Source organism: Leiobunum rupestre, chromosome 2 (assembly GCF_980474605.1).
Source record: "Leiobunum rupestre chromosome 2, qqLeiRupe1.1.hap1, whole genome shotgun sequence".
NCBI lineage: Eukaryota > Metazoa > Arthropoda > Arachnida > Opiliones > Sclerosomatidae > Leiobunum > Leiobunum rupestre.
The window spans coordinates 13,265,761-13,293,670 of NC_143385.1; the positions used below are offsets into that span (position 1 = coordinate 13,265,761).

Genomic DNA, 27,910 nt, shown 5'->3' on the forward strand with positions numbered 1-27,910 from the left:
ACTCAGGCTAAGTAGGCTATAGCCTATGTCAATTTTTTTGTAGCCTATGTAGCCTGTAATAGGGGGCCCCTATTTCATGAAAAGGGGGCCCAAAAATTATAAATATAATCTGGCCCCCTCAATCGCAGGCTTCAATTTAAGCTGTAAAATAAATAGCGCCTATATATTTTCTAAACTTTTCTAGCCTAATTATAACTTTTAAAATAAAAAGTTTTTTGAATCTATGTTTGAATTAATTTCATCTGGGGTGTGATTCTACTCATATCGTTAAAATTTTAACGAAAATAAGAAGACAATTTCAATTACAGTAGAATCGTTCGCCCCTGACTTATTTATAGGGGGGCCCCAAAACCTTCTATAGCCTACCCTGAATAAAGTCTTAGCGCCGCCGCTGCCCACATATTGTCTTTAGGACTTCAATATCTCAGCAGGGATTCTACTGAACACCGTGCCAAAGTGTTCTTCCTAGTTTTCACAGCCTTCTCTCTCTGGAATGTTGTTTCCAGTTCTGTTCCAAGCGACTGCCTCTCTCTACGGGCTTCGAGGCGCCTGGCTCATCGAGGCGGCGTTGTTCATTCAAACCTTCGTGTTCATTTTCATTTTAGAAGAAAACGATTCACCTCAGCAAGCGAAGCAGAAACCTCACACTAACGGCCCAGACGAAGAAATGAAAGAAACGTTTTTACAGGAATAAAAAGCCTCTATTGCCAGTGAAGGCTCTAATTTGACAAATTATATGAAAGACATTTGGCAAATTGTGAAGAAGCCCTTATTTTGGTTATAATGTTATTTAATTCATGTTTTTTTATTTCGTTTATGGTGTTCATGACCATTTTAGTCGATTACAGTCGCGACCGACAAGTGAAGGAATATCTGTCTTTGATAATTGTGACTTTAGTTTATGGGATGGAATTTGTGGGCAGGTTTATAACTACCATTTTAGTAGACAAAATGATCATGCCTTATTTTCGATTGGGATGGATTTGTCTTCTGTTCCAGTCGATATTGTTCCTGTGTTTGTCCCTGACTCACAGCTTCGTGTTCCTAATTGTGGTACTTCTATGGGGATTCTCGTACGGTGTCAATACTATCCTCTACGCGGTGATATTACCATCGTTGGGGAAGACAAACGTGGCTTTTATCAGCGTAACGTCCAGATGCATTTCTGGTTTGGTTTTGCTACTCTTACCTAGTTTAATTGGTAAGTATAATTTAGATCTTTATAAAAATTTGTTTACTAACATTATAACTAAAATCCTTTGCTATTTTATTCAAAAACAAATTTGACTAATTGTAAAATCTTAAGCCGTAGTCCAGCCTCAATATTTATCCCTCCTTATACGAAAAAAACGTTGTGTATTTCAAAGGTGCAAGTTGTCCAATTTCAGACATTAGCTCTTCTCAAATCAAAGAATCCTCATGATGTTGTTGTCTAGGAGTTTAATTAAGAGCATGCATTTGCTATATATTTAAAAATTGTTGTATGAGATTGGGAAGCTTGGCGGCGTAATTATGGCCCTACCCTATAAGTGTTGCTTTTTGGTACTCAATCTACATTACCAACACAGGATTTGTAAGGAGTCATTTCATGATGGATCTTTTTTGTTTTTGTTTTTTTTTAAATTTACACAAAAAAAACAATATTTTGAAACGCGTTTGTCAGAAATTAATTTTAAATATGTTTGGCTTTTATTTGAACTGTATGATAGACTACGTTCTCGTTAGGAACACAATCACGAGGGGTAAGACAGTCTCAGATAATCCGTACACTGTGTTCGTGCATTTAGCACTGTTAAAGGTACATATTTTCCAGAGTTCACGAGTTACATTTAGCACTGTGAAAGATACGGCAGTGTACACCGAGTTCGCAGAGTGTGTTACCCCTCGCACAATCATTCTACACGACTATGTAAATTTGTTTTTTTAAGTTACACTTTAGTCATCATTCTCTATGTATATTTACCTTAATGAATTATGTTTTACATATCATTACCAACGCTTCTAAGCGTGTAAAACTCATTTTTATAATTTATTTTTTTTGCGGCGAAAAACTGGATAAAATTAAAAAAGACGTTTCGAATCGAAGATCTTTATATTCGTCGTTAGAGAAAATGTATCTTTACTATTCATCACAGCGCGATACTGAGAGAGTTCTAACGCCATCTAGAGGCAGAAACGGAGCACACCAACGGTTAGGGCTTAAGTTTCGTCCTCCCTATTAGGGTCTCACATGAAAATCTCAATGTTTGGGTAGAATTAGGACTTGTTGCCATGACAAAAGTAAAGGTTATGTACGAGAACCCACACACCAGTTAGCGAGCAAAAGCTTGACCGATGAACTGTTTCGACACTTCGGTGTTACGAGTACTCTGATTTATATCTTTAATGATCTTTATTGAACAAGAGATGAAAGTCCAAGCTTGCATGAGTGGATATTCTTATAAATTGAAGTGGCGTCTGTAGAACTAGAATAGCACCAATGGTGGAGGGAGACTTACGGTTTTTAGACTGGACCATGGCTGCGACTTCAACCCTTATAATTTATATTGACAAAAATTAAAGAAGCAATTGGGAACAAACAAGTATAGCTTTGGGGTATTGTGGCGTAATTTTCTACTTATATATAAAGCGTCACCCATTTAACACTTGGTGGTGCCCTCTCTTAAAAAGAATTTGAAATTTATTATTCTTATAATTTTTATAATATAATGAAAGTTTATTTTACTAAATATTCAAAATAATTTATTAAATTGAAATTAAATTCTTTAGGCTTTTTTAAAACACAGTAGTATTATTGACCAACAGATAGCGTCTAATACAAATTGCTCAAATAAGCTCTACGTGTATAATTCGAAAACGAGTGCGTCATGCAAACGTGGCGACATCTGTTGGTTTGTTTACCGTTGCTCCTATCTTTCTTGAAATTAACGATTTTTTTTCTTAAAGGTTACTTCCGAGACTATCTCGGGGACTACAAGTACGTCACGTTCATTTTATCTGCTTTCAACGCATTTTCAGCCGCAATAGTGGCTCTATGACATTAAATCCCACAAAGTTGTTTCTACCGTGGAACCTTAGAATTTGTAATTAATGAACCAATAAACTTTTGGAACATAACCTTAATTATTTAAAGGCCAATATTTTAAACAAACCATTGTGGACTCAAAAAATCATTCATTGCCAATCTGTTAAACATGCAAGTTCTAGTCGTATTTTATTCTTCCCCTAAATTACGTTTCGACAAAAAAAGTCCCAAATTCTCAGATTCTATAAGAACAATGTGAATGGTTTAAGTACTCGAGATTGGATATATAAAGACGATAAGATCTCGTTGTCTTCGAGATAAAATGTTTTTAGTTGAAACCTTTTATTGTAAAAATGGGCCCACCAAATGAGAATTAAGTCGTAGAAAATCGAAGTTGCTACTTCAATATTATAAGTCAGTTTTCTTCAACATACTGGAAGTTTGCGTAATTATGATTTTAATATGGTAATGTCTATATTCGATGGATATTACATATCCAACCTTTGAGAAGCGTCGTAAGTAAGAAAATATACACAAATACGCGAATATATAAAAATTGACCCGTACGGGAACTCATACATTTAGGAAATTTAAATCAATGAGCTCAAAAAATAATTTCATTAATCGTCGCTTGATATCAAAGACGCAGGATAAAAAATTTCAAAATATTTGTAACTAACAATTTATTTAACTAAAAATTTAGATATGCAGTTAATTATATATATATATAAATAAATGTTTGAATAAAATTGTCCATGTATAATTTTTCAAGTTTTATTCGAGTAAAAATTATTTTTATAAAACTGAATTATTCAAATATTATCTATTATCCTTGGTTCAAAAATTTGGTTAAAATGAGCCACCAAATTTGGTTTTCAAGAGAATTAAAATTTTCTTAGTTATGAATTTTAAAGGAAAAAACTTGGGTTGCATATATAGTTTTAATATATCTAGTGGTATTAGGAGTCTGACATGTTTGGAACCCCTTTGCACATCATAACAGACAGCGCTAAAGTAGAGGTACAACTAGTACTGGCTTTGTTTTGTGAGAGTGAAAATAAAGTTTCCCAGTTCTGTGGCAACGGAATCTTTCCAGAGTCGAAATGTTTCCTTAAGGCCGCGACTTAGTTGTCCGCTTTCCCCTGGTGCCGGACTTGGTTGAAGACTGTTCTTACTTGTAAATATATAAAGAATATTAGAAACTTCACCGGATAAAAGTAGTACGCAACTTGAACTGTAGAAATTTAAATGTCAAATACCACGTCAACCCGCTCATATGAATGACTCATGTCCTTAATTCTGGATCGGAAAAACGTGAAAGAAGTCCTCAAAAGTTAGTTTTCCAAGCAGTGTAGACTTAGGAGGCATCCCCTGTAGCAAATCTGAGTCGGGCGGGCAGTGGCGTAGCGTGAGGGGGGCAAAGGGGGCCATGGCCCCGGGCGGCATAGATGTAGGGGGCGGCCTGGCAAATTGAAACCAACGCGGCCGGCCGATATTCTGAGTCAGAAAAGTGACATTGGCGGCAGACGCTGGCAGGCGACTATTGCAGTGTTGTCACAGGCCCTTAAGGGGTCTGAGTGTTCAATAACTGGTGGCTTTACTGAGGAGTCGGGGTCCGGCTCTTGTAACCCATAAGGGCGGTGGCACACCGGGAGATGTTAGCTGAGATCAAATAGTCCGATCTCCGACCTCCGACTTCGGTCAGGTAAGGGCTGGAAACTAAGCTTCAGCTCAAACTAATGGAGAGGGGCCAGGCATCCTGTTGCCTAGGCGGATTTGGTGGCCTGCTGTGGGCCGGCGGGTCTCCGTATGAGGCGCTGTGGCCCGGTTTCCCGGCTTTGTGGAGCCCATTGGGATCTACGGTGCCGATCGTGACGGGTTACGCTGGACCGCAGTGTGCCCGTTGTCCCCCTTTAGTCCACCTTTTCTTAAGGGCTTTGGCACCTCACCTATGTAGTTAAGGTGCTGGATTCCGATGCTAGAGCACCCGCTCATGTAACCCACTGCTGTGTGCGAAGGGGCGAATTGGTCAACCCATTGTTGAACCTTCTGCTGGGAGAGCGGCTTGCGACCTTCAGTAGTAGGGTACTACTACCCATGTTGGTTTTGTCACCTGTCAGGGCTGTGGACGCTGGCGTAGGGCATTATGATGATAGGCCTCCGGTGGTGTGGTTCTCTTGTTACCGGTACACTGGGCTATAATTTCTGATAATAATAATAATAATCAGCTAGGCTAATACCCAAGGCACCACCTTAGGCCTAAGTCATCAAGCGACTTTTGAAGCAATTAATTCAGGTGGCCGGATTACAATGCGTAGGAGGGTGGTGGCAAGCCCTGCATGCCACGCGTTCGAGCCAACAGCTCCCTACACTAACTATTACCGTTAACCTCGATGCAGTGATGTCACACCGTGCGCTGTGTTTATGAGATTTCTATGCCGTCAACAGAACAGTCTACGAGTCTAGCCGGGCAGCGCGCAGTGTGGCAACACTGCAACAACCGTCAACAGAAAACAGTCGACGAGTCTAACCGGCTCGAACGAAACGTCAGTTATTGTTATTGAGAAGCGCGGTGCAGTTACTATTTAAAATCTACAATGTCGTTCAGATTAACAAATCTGGGTATCGTGGCAATCGAACAAGAGGTACAAATTAATATTGACCATTGCATAAAAGAGTTCGCGTTGCAAAAAACACGCAAAATAAAATTTTAATTTTTTAACGACTTGAATCATTTTGCAATCAACAGAGTATCACAGAATTTTTGCCTACTTTTGGGGGGGGGGGGTGGCAAATTTAGGGTTGGCCCCGGGTGGAAGAAATGCACGCTACGCCACTCGGGCCGACGTCGAATGTCCGCGAAATTCGACGAGTCGGGTAGACGTCGGCCCACCTCACTATTTAAGGTCGAAATGTCCTACTTGATTTTGGGTCGGCCCGACGTCATTTGTTAGACTTCTGCCGACTCCAAATGTTCGTCGTATTTACTACGAAACGTAGTTGGGCCGACTTGGTAATAAGTCTTATTTTCGACCCAAAAATTACTTCTGCAGACGCTAAATGTTCGTCTTATGGACTCCGAAACGTAGTTGGGCCGACTTGGTAATAAGTCTTATTTTTGACCCAAAAATTACTTAGGATAGGTGTTAGAACCAGACGAATGGTGTTCAAGAATTAAAGAAAAATACGTCAAGTCGAAAGCTGTGAAAATAAATATTTTGTCATTTCTTCTATTACAGCGTTTGCCATCTAGTTTTATCTTTAATCTTGTACACAGTTAAAGAAAAACCTTTCACAATACATAGAACTTTTTCAATAAATTTTATTTAAAAGTAAATAAAATAAGGCATGCCACATTTGTTTTACCGAAGTAAATAGCTTCTTTACTTATGATAAATGCATTTAAATATTATATTTTAAATACAACTTGAATTTAAGTATGCAATAACATTTATAATTTTCTTTTAGAAAAGATATCACTGTAAAACTATGACTACGGTTACATGGGGCTCTGAACGTCGAAGTAAGGGAACGTCGACGTTCCGAAAAGGGGAGCGGTTACATGATCGTCGTTTCAAAAAATACAACGGATTTTCCCCTCCAAAACAGAGTATTTTGGCGCTCCTTAAAAATATGCTTTACTTGCGTTTTATTAGTATATAATTTTAGGTAAGCTTCTATTGCTATTCAATTATAAAATCATACATTTTTAAATATAAATATATCGAGTATTTCATATAATAATAATATATAAAATGACATCTTTCATACGTTGATTAATTTATTATATATATTAATTATAAATTATGTTCATTATATTTTCAGTATAATTTAAAAAGTTTCATAAATTATAAATTGCAATTTGTAGTTAGTAAATTGTTTCGAAATATTTGAAATTATTTATAAATTAATAGGAAATAAAATAAGTATATAAAATAATATTTATATAATTGTTATATAAATATAAATAGTAAATAATATAAAAAACTCAAATTAAAACGAATTTATTTCGGAACAGTCGGATATGCGGTAGGAAAACCCCTACTGGCCAAGGAAACGTCGTCGTAAAGAGGTTACACGCAGCGCCGAACGTCGACGTAAGGCGTTAAATCGACGGTTCGAGGTAGTTTTCGTTAAGTCGACGTATCTCTCCGAACGTCAACGTTCGTGCGGTTACTTGAGAAAAATAAACGTCGAAGTTTCCTTACGTCGACGCTCCGAGCTCCATGTAACCGTAGTCAAAGTCATCTTCCGTAACAGCCTTTCTGGCAAAGTTTCTTGGCTGATTCGATTCTCAAAATTCTTCGTGTTCTCGCACCAGATCGATCAGTTTTGTGTTTCAACCAATTTTTCATTAATTCTTCAATCTCAAAAGTAGTTACTTTTCTAAACCTTGAATTTTTACGAACAGAATCTGTACCACAAGATTGTAAAAACGGATTTTTAGTTCATTCTACAATTAATCACTTATAATAATATATAATTCACCTAAAATAACATCTTAAATTTTAAATTTTGAAAATGTTATTAAATCATTTTACCGTGTCCAATTTATTTTGAGAACAAGCTTGTGCTCAAGTGCATATCTCATAATCCTTCTTATAGTGTCTCCAATGGAACTTCCTCTCAGAGGTCGGAAATGTGAAACCTAGATTTTACATGATACAAGTTTCATTTATCGTGGTTACAAAAAAGTTACAATTGTAAATCATCAATTTCGTCCCTAAATGACGAAAAAAAAAACACAGTATGCCTCTTGTACCAGAAACCATTTATGTCGCATTTATCGCAAGAATGATAACCGGTGTGACCTTTGGTTTTCTTAGCCATGGCTTTTGCTGGGGTGTCTAATATAAATGGCCCTTGTAAATCACAAATATATGTTTGACCATTGTAAGTAAATCCATCTCTTTCGAGTTCCTCCAGTTCAGTAATGGAAGGGAAGTAAAAAATCTTCCAGGCTTCCAGGTTTTTCTCACCATAATACACTGCGACAATAAACGGTTCCCAATTGTACTGTGAGAAAAAGAATAAACAGCAGCCAGTATCGGCCAAAGTGCTTCCCTGAACTTTTTTATATTGGTAACCCATCAATATTAGTGGCAAATGATATTTCATCAGAATAATTTGGGTTATCTTCTATAAATTTAGATATACCATCCTGAAATCCAAGATACCATAAATCGCCGCCTGCTATATTCAAAACAGTTGTAGCCCTTGGGGTTTTCAGAAGGGTTCTTGAAGTATGGAAAGAAGGTCAATTTCTTATATCTGAAGAAATACTTGGTAAAATGTCTTCGTCACTACTTTCTGAAGAGCTAGGGTTAGGAGGACTTAAGTCAGGTTCACTAAAATCTTACCAGATCCCATCACTATGACAAACACTGACAACACTTTCTTCTCTGTCTTTTTCTAATGAAGGACCTGGTGGGCAATCGCTTTCAGAGAATTCAACGTTACTAACTACATTTTGGGGTAATTCGCTTTCCAAGACCTGTCCTAAAACATTTTTCACGAATTTCGATCATATTCTTCTTCTTTGCCTATCACTTACATCAGGCTCATCTTAATACGGAGCCCTTTTAGACATTATTTTCTTCCTATTGATATATTCAACTTTATGTACTGCAATTTACCTATCGCAAGCTTAAAACCTATAAATATACATTCCTATAGCAATATTCATTTGGTAAGCAAAAGGCCAAGGCCTCAGATGTCGAACAACGCCTGTAGTATAAGGAAGAAATTCATTATACATAATACTGTATGTTATAGAAACATGATCGAAAACTTACTTTAGAATTTTGGATATCCAATAATTGAGACGTGTTATTGTGTATTTAATATTTTAAAATAGAATTTTGAACTAAAAGTTATAAAACTGGACAAAAACAAACCATCTCAACAACCGTCCTCGAACGCGCCATAGATAAAAAACGCGCCAAGTTCACGAACTTTTGTCGGTTTCTTTTTTTAGCTAGAATTATATACTACCGCCACGGCCAACTTGAACAGCGCGTGATCAAAGTTGGCCGTGCTACCGCAGATGGAGCTACGATATTACATGGCGCGAATTTCAAAACATTTGAGAGCTAGCACAAAAAATATATATTTATTCTTCTAAGTATTCAAGTGAGCACAGTATTATTTGTACTATTTTGGGTTCATGAAACACATAATATACCCAAAGTCTGAATTATCCGAAAAAATTTAAGATCTTTTTAAGGTCGGAAATTGTACTATATATTTTGGTCGCCAACCTGCCTAAAAAAAGTCTGAAAAACGTACATATTTTTTTTAATCGAAAAAGATTACGACTTTTTGGGTCGGCATTTGGTCATGGACCTCAAACGGACCTTTCGACCCAAAACCGACCCGAATCCGACTCTCGAGTGCTACAGGGGATGCTCTTGGCAAGAGCTTGTCCGTCAATGATAAGTTGAGACTTTAGTTTTTGAACTTTGATTGACTCGGGGCATGAAATATCTTTGGCCAGTATCTTAAGTAGATCTGCTTTTGCTCCAGTACGCAGTAAGCCATCCGTATTTGCTATACAAAGTGGGACCTCAAAGAGCTCGTGGTGCAAAATTGCAGACAAATCAACCACTCTATTTTCTTCATAGGCAACAATCAATTTCTGCATAACATTTCAATCTTCTTTTGGTTTCCATAGTTGATGCTCCATTCAACGTAATACTTTGGTGGTACTTTACAGACTTCTTATCACTCAATCGTTCCTCTACAAATGGTCGAACCTGGTTTATCCACTCGTAACAGGCCCTCCTAGTGAAACTGTAGCTACATCTTTAATGGCAAACAAACTAGTTTTGTCAATCCTATCTCTGGTTATAGAATTGTGATTTGAATTTACACAGGTATCCGTTGGGGGAAAAACATGCTCTTAGTTTCTTGATATATGTCCCCCATCCAGCTGAATGATAAAGCCCACCTCTTAATACACCGGAGGATCGCTTGACGACAAAGACTCGCTGTAGAAAACACCCTTTTATGGTATCTGGAAGTTGATTCATCTCTGCGATATACACAGTTATGGACTTCAGGTAATGATAATGCTCTATTTCACGATTTGCCGTTAGACGTGCTTAAAAATTGGAATTTTGAATTTGCCAACGCTCTACTGTTCATTTTCATTTTAAAATAAAACGATTCACCGCAGCAAGTAAAGCAAAAAATGACTAAGGTTCCCGACGTAGAATTAGAGTCAATATTTTTACAGGAAGAAAACGTCTCTAACGACAGTGAAGGTTCTGCATTGACAATTTTATGAAAGGTATTGGTCAAATTGTGAAGAAGCCGTTATTTTACTCAATTCGTGTTACATTATATCGTTTATTGCATTCTTAGTTGTTGTGGTCGATTACAGTCGTGACCGACAAGTGAATGAATATCTGAATTTGATAATTGTGACTTTAGATTTTGCAATATATATATATATATATATATATATATATATATATATATATATATATATATACCATTCTAGTAGATACAGGGCCCTGGCAATTTTTTTATGGGGGCCCCTATGGTTACGTACGAATTGGGGGCACCAAAGTGGCGACGAGATAGCAAGTATGGGCTGTGGCCGAGTATTCTTCAAGGTAGGGCAGGGCGAATAGAAATTTATCATATATGTTTGGTATCATGTACGGCCACAGCGTGGGAGTAATTGCCGCCCCCCCCCTTCAATGAGCTATTCCTCGTTGCCCTTCTTGGGTCTAAGTTTTTCTCGCCGTTATTTTCGATTAAATATCGGAGACTAGGCTAATTCCCAAAAATTAACCGCGGCCCGTCCGCATCAACGTATTCCTTGAACTGTCGTTCTTCGTTTTGGGGAATACACTGCAGTAGAGTAATTACTTCAAATGTGTCTTATATCACTTACGGAAAGCATTATCATTTATCAAACCGTTATGTGTGACCACAGAGCGAGCGAAGCGAGTGCGGTCGCTATATCATCCCTTAGAATGTCTGCTGGCGCTCATTTTGGCTATTTGTCAAAACCAAATATTTCGGTTTTTAGAAATCATTTGTCAAATTTGATTTCGAAAATGACTGGAAGTATTCGAACAAAAACCGCCAGGTTTGAAAATTTTAACTAAAAGGAACTTTTTATCATATACCAAATATCAATGTTTTAGCTTGAGGAGAGTAGTAGTAAACTAAATATGAACCATTTTTTCCAAGATGGCCGCCAAGATGGCCGCCATAACACACCCCCAAAACAACCGCAAATTTGTTTCCAAAAACCAATTTTTGTCCTTGGAAAAATCGAAAAACATATTTTAATTTTAACCCTAAATTTCACCTTGAAGATGATCTTTGACCTCGACGCTCGAGCACTGTCCACCACCCCTAAGCCTCGGTCTATCACCCCAACAAGTTTGGACACGATCGGACAAGCTCGGCCCGAGATATCGGCGGTAATATGTGACCCCCCGATTACTTATGTTAATTCACTTTTGATATCGCTTTTTTATTTTTTTCGTTTTTACGCCATTTAAAATGCTAATTAGTTATTTGCGAGATGGGGAAACGAATTCGCGACCTTCGTTTTATATCCTTGGCGGCTTTTGGCCCCACCCAAAATACTTTAAACAACTAATAAACGTATCTAAAATGTCGATAAAAACTATTTCTATAAATAATAATTGTTTTTACATTTAAAAGTCAAAGGATATGTGTAAGCGTAAGACGTCTCAAAAATCGAGCTCTTTAAAGGTTAAAAAAATTAAGTTATTTATGGGGAAACCAGAAATTAAATGCAAATCTCCTACCGAGAACCCTTGTTATTATGATGAGCCATGTCGCAAACACGCGTTTGATTTTATAAATAGTTTTAAATTTAGTGTTAAATGCTGGGTTTGTCAAGCTTTATTTCTGGAACGAAGAGTTTTTAAGATGCATCTGATGAACCATTTAACATCTAGTTATTCTAATAAAACACTTCTTAATATTGATGTTTGCGATTGTCTTCATTCAAATCAACCGAAATACACAAGTGAAGAAGAAATATTAGACGACCAAATTATTGATTATTTGAACGAGTTTAACGTAAAAAATCAAGAATGGCTCGACGGGTTTGTTAATGATAATGGAACTCCAAAGAAAATTCATCGTAAAAAAAGACAACTGTTATTAAGTCCGAAGAAACTTTAAATTCAACAATGAAATCAAATGTTGTATTTCCACCGGACTTTGTCATGCCATCTGATGAGCAGATGGAAGCTATTATCTTTTTTCAAGAATATTGTAAAAATAATCAAATTTTAACTCTTAATCAAGTTGAAACACCCATTGAGGTTTTGGAAAATCTTGAACAACCTTGTCAAATGATTGAAAATATGTGAATAAAGCTGTTTTTCTAATAAATATAATGTTCTTATTTTTCCTACGCAAAAACAGATATTTTAACTCTTTCGTGTTAAGGTTTAGCGTGGTAGATCGGTAGCGTTGCAGGATGTTAATCAAATAGTCTCAAGTTCAACTCCCAATACTTTCGATCTATCACGCTAAATCTTTTATTAATATAAAACGAGATGTCGCCCAACTAAAACTGTCATTATAAAGATGTCAAGTTTCGTAGTATTTCTACCTTCGAACGCATCACCCGATATTTACCCGGAAAATACACCTTCTGCCATTAAAGTACAGTTATCAAAACCTTTAAATTTTAACAATGAAAAATGGGTTTGTGCATTAGCAGAGATAATTCTTCCTGAAACTTATTCAAATATAACAAAAGAGTATTCGCATTTCCAAGTAGGGCACGTGTCAGATGCTATTTCACCCGAAGAAAATCAATGGGATTATATTAAAATTGAAACGTTACGAGGGTGATCTAGACCGAAATAAGAATACTATTCCAACATCTCTTCAAAATAATATACTTAACGAGTTTGCTAAAGCTATTGAGGCCAATCAAACACTTAAAGGAAAAATACATATGAATACGGTAAAAGTAGATAAAAACGAAGACAGTTCAAAATAAAAAATACAGTTACAAAAAGATGTGCAAGTAAGAATACCTCAAGCATCGCCCCTAGCTTCTGTTTTGGAATTTCGAGAAAATAATTGGTCGACAGTGATTATCTTTCTAATTATCCACTCTCAAATCACGCCAAAACTATTTCTTTAACTTACGCAACAAATTTTATAGAAGTACGAATTAAAAAAGCGTTAATTGTGAATAAATATCAACAAAAATATTTACCACGACAAATTCCCGTGGAAGAAATCCAATCACAACCCAGGAGGAAAAAACAGAAAATTAACAAGAAACCGAAACTAAAACTAGAAGTGAAACAAGAAGAAATACCAAAACTTGAACCAAAACCAAATTTAGAAGAAAAGCCAAATTTGAAACCAGAAGAAAATCTAAACAACATTTTACCAACAGACCCTTTAATTCCAAATATTAATGGAGACGTCAACCAACCAGAAGTTTTAAATCCTTCCGAAGAAAATAATTTACCAAGTTCTCTTCCAATACCAGTTAATCTACCATATCAACCTGTTATTAAACAAATACAATGGAATAATTACGCGATTGTGTTTGAGGCGGGCAGATATGAGGGAGAAAGACAATATAATAATGAAATTCAACCATTCACATTACACTTAATTATACGCGATTTATTAGAACGATGTAAACCGAGACAGTTTGAAGGCATAAAAACCGCGATATCGTCCGATGATGAAGATAATTTATATTTTAATTTAGAAATACCGGTAGGGATGGAAATTAAATTTCAAAATCCATTAGCAGATCTTTTTAAAATTCCACCAGACATTTATTTTACGGGTATTCAAAAATTTGGCCCGTTAAATAATTTAAATAATATTACTTTTAGTTCGAGCAAGAATTTTATCAACATACGTATTGAGACTACAAAAATACCGCAATTTGAGCAGGAAGATTGGGATTTCTACTCTGTATCATTAATCCAACCTTTTTTATTTGAAGGTCAGAGAGTTGATTTTGGAAATATTATCCCATTATCTTTGCATAGGCAATTAAAAAACGAGATTCAAAAGCCGACCAACTTCCCCCCTTTAAATCGGTTCGAAATTAGTTACGTAATCGAAGAAATAAATCGAGGTCATTACTTAAGAATTTCATTCCCTCGAGACCTACAGGCGGCCTTCACCGGGAGCTTAGCAAATATTTTTAATATAAACACGCCAGAATTTCAAGATGGTGTAATTAGCAGTCAAAATCCTTTAAAAGTGTATGAGGAAAAATTTATGGAAGATGAGGATTCTATTATAGATTTTAGGTATAATAAAAATATTCCAATTGAACCGCCTAACTGGGATAATGACAGTTATACGTTTGAACGTAATTATTACGAGGCTAATAAGGATTTAAGCGGGAATTTTAAACCGTTATCTCTTCATTTCAAAATTTTAAATGAACTTCAAAGATATTTTGATTCGCATATCTCACTTAAGGCTGGATTTTTTATTTTCAAAGAAAATGGAAAATATTATTTTCCAATAGAGTTAATGAGTGGGTTTGAAATTAAAATATTTGGACCTCTAGCAGACCTCTTACAAATTGAGTACAAAATAGATTATATCTCCTCAGTTTATAAAAGCAAAGCATTAGACCCTCTTCAAATTAGATTAGAATTAGATAATACGGTTAATTTTATAATTTTTCGAAATGATTTAAACAGAGTTGAGAATAGTCGACGACAAAAACGTGATATTTATTTCCACAATCACGAACAAGGTAAAAATAATAAACTAAATGTTGTAGACAAATTCCATTGTCGAATTCCAAGGGGCGTTTACCACACTATTGAAGATATTTTAATTGCAATGAAACACTCCTTACCACATCAGAGTTGGGCTAAATTCGAGTTTAATTTAAATTCAGATTCGACAGTTTCAGTTAAAGGATTGGGCGGAAACAGTTTTTTAACCTTTCCAATAGATAACCCCAAACTCGGTCAAATGTTAGGTTTTTCAAACAATCAAATTGAAAGACCTCTTTTTAACGAAATAGGTATGTACCCCGCAGATCTCAACCACGGAATATCCGGAATTTATGTCTATACAAATATTATACAACCTGTAATTACAGGTCACACTAATACGCCCCTACTGAGAATTATCAAATTAAACGAAAATAAAAATCGAGCACAAGTTGAAAGATTTCATTTTTTAGACTATTTTCCAGTTCTCTACGATCAAATACAAACTATAGAAATTTCTTTAAGGTCGGATTACGGTGAACCACTGCCATATAAGACAGGAAAGACTATTGTTAAATTAATATTCAAAAGACTGGATTCTTAGTCTAAAGTACACTTAAAACAAGCTCATCATGGAAAGATATTATAACCATTATGTACTAACAGGACGCGGATATAACGTATTTCGAGGAAGTCAATATCAAACTGGTCGTGGATTTGGGTCAATTTTTAAAAGTTTAGCAAGATTCGTAACTCCTCTTTTTCGACCCGTAGCTAAATCACTCGGTATCCAAGGTTTGGTTATGGGTGAAAGAATAATGGATGATGTTGTTGCGGGTCAAACTTTTAAGGAGTCTTTAAAAAAATAGTAAAATTGCTGGAACAAATCTTTTAAATAGTCTCGGTGATTCCATATTAAATACACAGAAAGGCTCTGGAGTTCGGAGAGTAAAGAAGCGCAAATCAAAATTACGCAATAATCAAAGAAAACGCAAGAGAACAAAAACCGATTTTCTTGACTAAAGCATTATGCCTCAATTTGAATCTATGTGTTCGGAGTTGGAGCTTTTTAACGAACCCTTGGTTAATGGAAATATTGAGGGGAACAAATTTGTAGATTATTTCCCTATAGCTCCCTTGTCTAATGCTACACAGATTGATTTTTCTATCCCCGGGGGAGATTATTATATTGACATGTCAAACTTGATGCTTAAAATTCGAATTCGTGTTAAAAAAGAACAAAACGGGATTTTAATAGATATACCTGCAGCCGAAAAAAAAGTATCCCTATGTAACCTTCCATTGCATTCTATTTTTAGCCAAATAGACGTATTTATGAATGAGACTTTAGTACAATCTAGCAACAACTGCTACCCATACTTAGCATATTTAGCAACAGTTTTAAATTTTGATAAGGGAGCCAAACAATCTTACAAAACCGCCGAGGGCTATTACGAAGACGGGTTTTGCGACCCAGCGCTAGCGTTTGATGATGTTAATAAAGATAAAAAACAATGGAATTTTAAAAAGAAGTAAAGATTTTGCGGGATCGAAACTTTGTGAATATATGGGTAGACTTCATGTAGACTCTTGTAAAATAGACAAATTTCTTTTAAACAAAGTGAATTTAAGAATTCGACTCTTGAAAAATTACGATGAATTTATAATTATTTCCCATGAAGATGTTAATAAGAAATATAAATTGATTGTCGAAGATGCCATTCTCACGGCTAAGCATATTGTCGTTAATCCAGATCTCCAGCTGGAACATAATGCGATACTTCATAAACAAAGAGCGTTGTACGATCTAACACAAACTGTTGTTAAAACGCTGACAATCTCAACAGGCGCTAGCGATTTCGTGAAGTCAAATATTTTTTTAGGTAAAATTCCAAATCGGGTAATAATCGGAATGGTAAACAATTCTGCGTACAATGGCGACAGTCAAGAAAACCCTTTTCAATTTAACCATAATAATCTCTCGTTCTTACAACTTTCATTAGATGACCAGAATATACCAGAAACTGCTCTAACTCCAGATTTTAATAAAAACCTCTACACTAGGTCATATTATTCACTATTCTCGGCAATGGATTTAATTGGAAATAACTCTGGTAATTGTATTGATTACGAAAATTATAAAAACGGTAATACATTATTCGCGTTTGATTTAACTTACGATTCTTCGGCAAATTCTAACAATCTCTCAATTCAACGAAATGGTAGTTTACGGATGGTAATGAAGTTTTCTTCCCCCTTAACTAATATTCAAAACATAATTATTATTGGAGAATACGAAAACCGATTTGTCATTAACCAAGAGCGTCAAGTTACGTATATTACGGAATAAAAACAATCAACGAGGGCAAAGATTGGTTAGTTGTTTCGTGAAATCGTAGTGGTAAAGATGTCTCGAACTCACAGTCTCTCGCCTAAACAAGAAGTATCGGTGATAGGTTATGTCAACCCATCCATCAAAATTTACCGACTAGACACTTGCGACGAATTTGAACTGAGTTTGGAAGCCTGGCAATCTTTATTCACATTCGAAAAGGAAATAACTGATTTTTTGAAGACCAAGTTGCTAGTTTTCACACCTGGCTTCCTCTTGAAGGTTCAAAGATAAAAATCGACTGTTTCAAGGGACAAAAGGAAAAACTCGTGGATGTACGCGCTTGTGCAAGAGGAAAAAATCATTTGTATCATCTTTTTTATTCAACAAATTATGGTTTTACTCTCAACCAAGCAGGGTGGAAAAGATTAAAGCATTGTAAACACACAATTGATCAGGAGATTAATTTAATTTTGTCGGCAAAAAATATTATGCGTGACAATTGTACATGAGCTCACGGATAAAATGTTGGAATTTACCGAAAATTGTGAGAATCCGCATTGTAAATCTTCGATTACTCACGATGTCTCTTGTAAACTAGGATTTAGCACAAATTTTGAAGACCGAGTTGAAAATATGATATTATTAGCCATGCCACAATTAAATTTTGATCATATTGTTGTTAGGTTCCAAAAGGAATTTGGCCTTGACCCCTTAATAGTAGAAAGTCAATTATATTTTGATATTGTTCAAAATGTGTCAAACTTAAAATGTGATTTATTTTATTAAAATAAAAACTTTTACTATAGTCTGTTTTTATTATTATTACACATACATTTAAAGATGGTGGTGTCAAAAACAGACAAACAATTAAGTAAAGTTTATTACGATGTTGAAAACCCATACAGTTATTCCGACAGTGTTACTTTAAGAAAAACTTTTTCCAAAATTTCGGAAAAAGAAATTAAAAATTTTCTCAGCAAACAACCAACTTACACACAACACAGAGCTAGGAGGTTAAATTTTAAACGTAACAAATTATACGTCACAACTATTGACGAGACATTTATGGCTGATTTATTAGATTTACCGCTTTTACAAACTTTTAATAATAATTACCGCTTTTCGTTATTAGTTCAGGATATCTTAAGCAAATTCATTTTTATTCAGCCAATAAAAAACAAAACCTCGAGCGAGATTGTGAAGGCTTTTAGAGAGATTTTAAAAAAAACGAGTACCCTTTAATTTATGTACCGACGCAGGGTCAGAATTTCGAAACGCCCCATTTCGCGCTCTTTTAAAAAAAATAATATTCACCACTATTTCGTTTATTCTGAGAAAAAGGCCTCTATGATTGAGAGACTCGTTCGTACGGTAAAATCTAAAATTTTTAAAATAATTACCAAGACCGGCGATTTACATTATCTTAATAAACTACCATTAATTGCAAAATCTTATAACGCTCGAAAACATTCTACAACAGGAATCGCCCCTAAAGATGTCAATAAAAACAATGAATCGGCAATTTGAAAAAAAACTATGGCAACCTTAGCATGATTGGGAAGCCTACTTTAAAAATTGGGGATAAAATTCGATTAGCCGTTGCAAAATCATCATTTGATAAAGCATACAGAGGAACGTTTACAGCCGAAATATTTGAAATTCATAGAGTAATTACGAGAGATCCCTGTATGTATATTGTGAAAGATTTGACCGGCAATATAATTAAAGGGGCATTTTACGCTCAAGAAATAGTTAAAATTCAAGTGTAGAGCGCTACAGTCTTTATTCAACATTTTGTTAACCATGGGTAAAGTACACATTCTCCTGGGTCTCGCGATCGTAATATTTGGTGTTAGTGCCACAATAGTGTCATCCGCGATGAAATTTAAAAAAAGAAGTCCCGAATATAGCCTAGACATTGGAGTTTGTGACAAAGCATACGATCTAGGAAAAGACACGTACCTCGTAAAATGTAACGAGACTTTCGACGTGCGACATTTCAAGAAAGAAGACGGAAGTTTGAAGCCATCTATCAGGGGAATCAACTTAACAAAAGATCAATATGAAAAATTATGCATTTTGACAGTGACGTGAAAGATGAACACTAATCAAATCCAATCTATACTTAAGTGTGACCCCCGCTCGAGAGATAAATTTATCGGAGAGTTTCCCGCTAATAGATTACCGAAAATTCCAATTAAAAAAAATCATATTGTTTCGTAATCAACACCGATCCTGATACGCTTCCAGGCTCTCATTGGACGGCTGTTTTCAAATCGGGCGACACTCTGGACTTTTTTGTTCTCTAGGAAGATCATATCGTGACTATGGATTTTTGCTAGAACGATATAGCAAGCGTATTCGACACAATACTCATAAATTTCAATCAAATAAAAGCCAAAACTGCGGACCACATGTGATTTATTTTCTAACCTCGAGATGTATGGGGATTTCTTACAGTAAAATAATTAACGAATTGTATAATTTCAATTTAAAAATAAATGATAGTTTAGCGTTGTTGATGAAAGAGTGGAAACGAAATAAATCAATTTGTTTAGAATAAAAAAATGTTTATTTATTTCACACAATTATTTTTACACATTTTTATTATTCTTGCCAGCGAGAAGGAGGCCGGGTCTGTCTTTTTGGTCTGGGAGATTTTTTAGGCGATGGTGATTTTAATTTTTTTTTGCGGCGATATTGGAACTCCACCAACAGCACCCTCCTCCAAAGATAGCTCTCGATCCCAATCATCTTCCTTGCTTAATTGACTTCCAATATCGGTATTTTCTAAGTATTCTTCAAATATTTCATTTTCTTGATTTAATCGTTTATGCATTCTATCATCAGTAATTGTCTTTTGTTGCTTAACAATCGGCGTAGATGATTTCCTTTTCCAAGAATCTACTGTCTTTAAGAGACTCGGGAATTTGGCCTCTCCCCTAGTCTGTTCGTTTTCTCTCTCGCTGAGATAGTCTTTCATTTTGCGTGTCATAGTATTTAAACGCAGCTCTGCAGCGTCGCCAGCGTTAACTCCCTCGGGCGTTTTGAAGGGTGAATAAATTTGCGAGGTGAACGGGGAATTTAATGGGGCAACAGGTACGGGTGCTTGAAAGTTTGTAATTTCAACTTTAGGTACCGGTATCGCTTTCCTCATTTCTCTGGCCTCGCTCAGTATTTTTAGAAATTCTCGTAATTTGGAGCGGCTGTTTAAATTAGAAATTAATATATTTTGCAGCTCATTATCTAATAAGTTATAATATGTTTCCTGGGGAGAAACAAGCCGTTTATTTTCTTGAGATATTTGTCCGACACTCGATGCGGGAACTAAAATATTTTTTTTCATTTTATCTTTTATTGAATAAATTGGCAATTAAAGGAACGATAGATCCAAATAGAGCCGGTATGAAGAATCCCGTACCTTTCTGAATTATTAGAGCTTGCTTCCTTTTTTGCGAAATTTTCGGACTGGCTAAAAACCGTATTGTTTTTTTATATTTAGAATTTTTTATTTTTTTTGGCTTTAGATAACACAATTCCACCCCCTTTCAAGTTTTTGCAAACGGTCTGTAAGGCTTTTAATTGCGTTGGAGAACTGTTAGCTAATAAATTTTTACGTATCCCTCCTTTAGATTTATACAATAAATTTAAATATGGATAGTGTGTTTTAAACCTGTCAGAGGGATTTGCAATAGGAGTCGTTTTTTTACGTACTGTCTTTTTTGGAGCCATTGTCTTTAATGAACTTGATAATAATATAGTAAATTATTTATTATTGGAAAAAACTACCATTTGTGGTCCGTTTTGATTAAATGTGTACGATCTTAATCGTAAGCTATCTGGAGTGGTGAAATATGTGTCTATAAATAGGGAATTGTAAGGTTCTCTAGTAACCATATCGTAGGCCATTTTAATTATTTTTGTATTATTTAGAGATATTTGATTAGCTAAATATTGGATTTGACTTAGATCTCGAGGAGATTTAAACAGATTTAGATATGACATATTAAGAGAGATTAAACGAGATTGTTGGCCTCGAGGAAATAGGGTTTGTGAGATTAATACGACTGAAATTTCGTAATGATGACTGTCGACAGTAACCAATTTAGCTATTTGATCATTTTTGTAAAGTTCGTCTGCTAGATCATCAATAATAAGTAAAGAATTTATATTTGATTCCCAGAACTCGCTGTCCATTGGAGGAAGTCCATGAATAAACTCTATACCGGTTAAAAACTGAGATAAATCATGGTAACCTGATTGCCAAACCGAATAACAATAAATAATTTTAATAGGAGGTTTATCGATTAATTCATTCCTCCATCTAATTAGTGAGTTCGTCCATGATGATTTGCCCGACATAGTAGGCCCTGACACCATCATTCGAAATGGTGAAAGAAATTTTATATAAGATATTACTGTTTAAACAAAGACGACATACTACGTAGTTTGTTAGTACATTGACTGTTTTATAGAATAAATGTAAAAATAAACAAACACATTTTAAATTTAAAAAATTATTTTATTGAAGTATAATGTTTCTTATCAAAAATCATTCCTTCACCAGTTATATAAACTTTCAAAATAACATACAAAAATAACATTTTTGAATAAAAAATAAATCATATTATCTCCTTCACCAAAAAAATGATTAATTCCCGTTTTTTAGTAAAAATTCAATTTTGGAAGTTAAAAGTTTAAATCTTAGGTTATTTAAAAATAAAGTATTTACTCGATTTTCAGAAGAGATTTCATTTACGATAACTATGTGGTTAAATGAAACCTGTTTTGCGGGGGGTTTTTTTTCATGATTTTTAGACTTATAATTAAAAGATGACAATTTTATTTTAGAATTCACCATCTTCACATTCTAAATAGCCGTAGGGGACACTAGAGATATTATCTTTTAGCACACGTTTACAAAATGTTTTTTTGAAAGTTTTACTTAAGTTGCCAACACGTAAAAGCATTTTGTACTTATCTTTTATTACGTTAAAGGGAATTTTCACCTTAAACTCGGTATTTGGCACAAAAATCATCTGTTTAAAAGAATCGAAATGGATGATTTCTGAATTCTCCCTAGTAAGAGTTATCCCTTTTAATTTTATAATTATCTGATTATTTTCAAGTTGAAAGCTGTAACTTTTTGGTCCAGTTGATACGAATTTTGTTATATATGTATTCGGAGTCTCGCACGTAAGTTCACCTAAATTACCACCGAGGGGGTAGCCATTCTTTTGGTAGATGTGTAAATTTCACTCCGTCAGTGTCAAAATAAATTATACGCTTTCCCAACTTATTAATTAACTTATGCAGATGAATACGACCGTAACTGGTGACAAAGGCGGCGATTATTACATTACATTTTGTAAATGTGGGTGCCAACTCACTTTTTTTTTATAACCTACCATGGCAACATCGTTGTTGATTAGATGAAAGTCTGTTAATTTATTCGTTGTGTCTGCTATAATCTCGGTCAATTGGGAGTAGCGATGTATAATTTTAGTTGTTGATTTATCCATTCTTAAGGCCATTCTTCCATATAGTGAATTTTGCGCCAATTTCGCGGAAGTTCTTAAGGATGGGTTATAAACAATTTCTTCAGGCTCTAACCTTACTCCATCCGCTTCGTATATCGCGTCTAAATACTCTTTTTGCTCTTGATATGTTTTAATATGGGTTGGAAATCCTGAATTTTTAACTTTTGCTCTAAAAAAATGTCAATATATGGTTTGAAAAAATTGGTTGTAATACTACAGTGGTACACCTCGAAAATTTCTAACAGCTGATAATTACACTCTTTTATTGAGTAGTAGATTTCCACCGAGGGTAAGACTACCGTAATAGCTCGTTCATCAATACTATGGGTACATTTTTCATCATTATTGATCACACAACTACCACATAAAGGATAATAAAGTTTCTTATTTCAACGGTAGGGAAGAACGGGTTAGTAGAGGTCTCTGGGGGGGGGGATTCGACAACTAATTATTCCAAAATAGGCGTCCGGTGCATAATCAAAGTTGTGTGTGAAAACTTTAACATTTTTACAACCATATTACATTTTTTGTAAGCAATACGCATACAGACTACAAAAGTCAAAATATCGGATTTGTTCTCCAATTAAGGGTTCTATTTCATGGTACAGCTTAATTGTTTCTACACGCCCTCCAACTAAAGAATCTCTAGGGTTAATTTTAGGAATAATTTTAATTGTATTAAAAAAAGCTTTAACTTCGGCATTTTTTCCCAACAAGTCTAATATTTTACATTCAAAAATTTGAATATATGTGTGGTTTGGTAAATTTTCTTCAATAAATTCTTTTCGGTCTAATTCTCTTTCTCTAATTTCTTCGAATGATTTTCCAATAATTTTATTAAAGCTCGAGCCAGAAAAATATTTTGGACAACCGTACCAGAAATCACCCATTACATCAATTACTATGGGTGGATTTTCACAGTAGCCATCTACGAAATACGGACCTACAGCCTGTTCCCGGCCGCGGATCTGACCGTTTGCAAAATTAAATTATTTTCCTTCTCGTACCAAGATAAATATTTTAATGCAATCTCACTTTGATTCTGTCTACTTGCCAAACCGATAGCCGGAATAGTACATAAGGTATATGGTTCTAAAAACTTGTCAATAAAAACATTGTTAAGTGCCCCAGATAGAGAAATACCCCCATAATTACTGATATCAATTTCAATTAGTTCTTTATATAAGATGCGAGATTTATGCATAGCTAAGCGTAATAAATTACAATCTAAAAGACAATACGCTCTGGATTCTGATTTAATACAATATACCGGTTCGAGCTGTTTGTGTAAATTCCAATTTTTAAATTCTCGGTATTCCAACTTTTTCATTTTATTGGGTTCAAAATATTTTTCGTCCGGAATTGGTCCTGAATAATTCAAAGTTTCTTTTGTCCAAAAAATATAGGGAAAATATCCTTTAGATTTAGGCAAAGAAAACATTTTAGGAAAATGCCTTAGTGGTGCATTAATATAGTTTAAAGAATCTACAAAACGATTGTCTACCCCTTTAATATAAATAGTAAGAATTCTGGCTACATCGTAAATAACCTCGGGAATGACATGATTAATTAATTTAGAAATAATAAACATTCCTTCGAAAGATCTCAGATTATGGGCCATTACGATGAGGTTGGTAAATTTCGGTCTAATTGTTTTTCTTTTCCGTTTCCCATCCGTAAGTAAAATAGTTTCATGTTGAAACAAAAATTGAGGAAGTTATTTACACAATATTGACCTTCAAAAACAGTGGTTTCCACAGGCTGATTTAAAATTTCACTTTGTGCCACTAACAGAATAGGCTTATGCATATTATTCTCGATTATAGTCTCAATATCAAAATATACATACGATCGTGGTTTTTTTTAAAGGTCGACTGTTTAACATAATGCTGGTTAGGAGGATGTTCAATTTTACAAGAGTTGCAAGCTGTTTCACATTTGTGAGTTTTTAAAGTTTCAAATCGAATACAGCATTTTTCGCATCTGTGGAAAAGCTTGCAAGTTTCATTTTTAAAATGAAAATTGTAACATTCACCTTGTTTAAAATACCTATTACAAAGTTTACAACGAATTAAAGGAATTTCTAAAATTTCGTGAAAATCTTGACCTAAACACCTTTTACATTTAATATTTCTAGTGTCAAAACAGTGGTGATTGTTTCTATATGTGGTGGAATAAAAAAAAATTCACAGTCTAAGCACGAAGCTACTCCGCCCCAAATGGAATGTAGATTTTTAGCTAAATAAACGTGCGTGCCAATTTTTACAAGTAGAATTTTGTTTTCGGAAGGGGGAAAACCCTTGAAATAAATTTGAAAATTTTCCGTTGCGTTAAATATTATTATCTGATATTTTGGGGCTAAATATGATTGAAATTTAGCTATATCACCAATTTCTACAGCTCCTTGTGCAATTCCTACATCATCATGCAATTGCTTAGCGGCTTTAGTTTGTAATTTACTACGAAAGAATGTTAAGGCTCTATATTCTTTAAGAACACTTGTTAATGGAAGTTTTTTCTTTTTGTACTCGGCAATTTCACAGAGTTTTATTCCGACTGTGAGGGCTCTCGCTACGCATAAATTATCGAGGTTATTTATATAGTAAAAATTGGTTTTAGTTTTTAAAAAAGCATCAAGATCGATAATGTCTCTGTTTTTTAGAGCTAAATTTTTTTTCCCATTTTCTGTGGGGATTTCAAAAGAATTATACTGAATTTAATGTCTCCATCTAGTAAGAAATATTTTTTCGATTGATCAATGCGAGCTATATGGTTAAATATTCGAGAAACAGTTAACTGATCAATTTTAATAAATTTAATGTTAATTGGATGTTCTAAATTTTCCGATTGAATTGCAAATCTGAGGAAATCGAAACCTGGTGTCTCTTGTCTTACGTATTTGATAATTTTGGACAGAATCTTTTCAAATACTGTAAAAAATAAATGTGTGGGGATTTCGTTTAAGTCTATTAGTTCTAATTCAATGTCAAGTTGTTTACATTTCCACTTTTTTGAATTTCTAGGGCTTAATTTTTTAATTTTATAAAACTTTTTATAATTAAAACTGTTTAAAGATGAAAAGTCTAATTCACTGTCCGAACCGTAATCACTGGAGTCTTCCATATTCTAATTTCGTTTCCAGGTCTAAAATGTTATTCTAATTACTATTACGAATAATTAATTAATGAGTTTAACTTGCCTTCGTGGGTGGGCAAACAATTTTTCCTTCCGTCTGGTCAATTATCTTTTTCAGCCTGTTTGTTGAGTTTATGATTCGAATAACGTCCATGGATAGGGTGTTAGCTAAGAACTTTACTCTTTTATAATCACCCTTCCAGAGTTCATCTTGGGGAAGATGTTTAATGTTTTTATACGAATATATCTGAATATCTAGATATATTCCCTTGTCGCTCGCCTTTTTTCTCGGAGTTTTAGTTTCGTAAGAAACTCCACCTTTCTTAACTTTCACTGATTGTTCGATACCAACTTCTTCGAGATTTGACATACGACGTACCTCTTGAATAAAGTCCCCATCCGATTCGTCCGAATATAATAACATCTCCTCTTCAGGCCTATCAAAAACTGAAACTGCTTGACTCGCGGAGCTTTGACTATTGCTTGTGGAAGCCATTTTAGCCTGTTATGTTTTAATAGTAAAATTTTGCCCTTTTATACCAAAAGTAATTTATTTTTTCATTAATTTTTTCAAAAATATAAAACCTTGAATATTAAAGTGGTTAATACTACAAGGATAGAACCTAGTTAAAATTTATCGGTATGTAAATGGTATTTAAAATTGTTTGTGAATGCCAATTTAAATATAGACATGTATAAAAATATAACCTTATTAATTATTTTTTGAAGGATTTATATTTAATCAGCTTTTTTATCATTGAATTTTCCGTGACAAAAAAGACAACGCCCTAAGAGTTTTAATATTTTTGCTTTAAAAATCGATTATAGATGTAAGAATTTTGTTAATTACAGGGTTAGATGTTTTAAAATTCTATGGGAAGAAATATATTTCAGCAGCTTATAGAATTTAAACGAAGGGATAAAAATTATATTTCTGCAGGGTGTATTTGATAAAAAATTGTCTTTAAACAGGTTAAATCAGGATGTAAAAAATTAAATATTTCTAAAATTTTCCTTATAAAAAGACTGTCTTTACCGTATTCGTTTTATAAACCATGGGCTCTCGCGAAGTTTTGACTTTTTCCGGTAAGATTTCTCATCCTCTCGTTATTAACCCTTTTTCACTTAAATATCTAGCATTACGCAAAGTTAGGAATTATAATCTTTTTAAAATTAACGATGTTTCGATTAGAGTTGAAAATTACTGTATGAAAACAGTCTTTCTTGAGTGTCAAGCATTAGTAGAGCCTTTTAAAAAAATCATTTTTGCTTGCCCCTTTATACAAAAATCTTTCAAATTATCACCAGCTGTTTTTGCTTCGGTTTTTTCTAGAAGAATCAATAACAATTCTTGTCTATTTGACGTTCATTCTATTAATTTTGTCTGTCCCCACGACGGTTTTGAGTTTGATGGCTTACTGTTCCACACTCAATCCACTCTTGAGGGCTGGTTTTCTTACGAAATTTTACGCTTAATTGGAAAACATATGCGACTATATCCAAATTTAAATAAGATCCCATGGTTTCGTCAACATAGAAATCGTAGGAATCTTCAACATGACCTTTTAATTCTCTATCAATTACAACAACTTTCTTTCTTTCGAAAAAAACAATTAACTTTAACTAACGACTTTCGCCTAACGAGATTTACCATCCGTTTAGAATTAGGAACGATAGTGTTATTTTTTATTAATGATTTGGATCGACAAGAAGTTAAAATAGTTTCAACTTTAGAGTAAGGAATACTAATTTAAAAAAATAATTACAATAATTAAGATAAATATTTTTATTTAGTTGCAAATTATCTCGACCAAATCACAATTTAAACGATCGTCGGCGAATTTTATAACTACGACTCAAGGTATTTACAATATTTTTTATTTATTTAAAAAAATTAAATTTATTTGTTTTTTAAAATAGGACTCAAATCTGATAAAATTTTAATTTTTTGTGACATTTTTTATTTAAAAACTTTATTTGTTTTTTATATTTTTATTGTTTTTTATTTGGTGAAAGATATCTATTTTTTTGAAATGTTTTATATTTTTTATTTAAAATGTTTTCTTTTTAAAGGGTTTAATATTTTTTTAAACATGTTTTCAAAAATAACTAGTTTTATTAATTTAATTCAGGCGGTGGAGGTTCTTTTTAATAC

At 34.2% G+C, this 27,910-nt stretch overlaps 1 protein-coding gene across 2 annotated transcripts in view; it reads left to right on the plus strand.

The window, feature by feature from the left end:
- The first annotated feature begins 435 nt into the window (after positions 1 to 435).
- Positions 436 to 27,910, plus strand: part of LOC149956153 (uncharacterized) — a 31,380-nt gene continuing 3,905 nt past the window's right edge. The window contains exons 1-2 of one of the 2 annotated variants that reach the window (XM_090164641.1): positions 436 to 1,201; positions 2,947 to 3,067. In XM_090164641.1, the coding sequence (XP_090020767.1) occupies positions 784 to 1,201; positions 2,947 to 3,038 (510 nt within the window). In that variant the 5' untranslated portion in view covers positions 436 to 783 and the 3' untranslated portion in view covers positions 3,039 to 3,067. Of the gene's footprint in view, positions 1,202 to 2,946; positions 3,068 to 27,910 lie in introns of those variants that run through there. The other variant, XR_016478164.1, reaches the window with a different exon arrangement.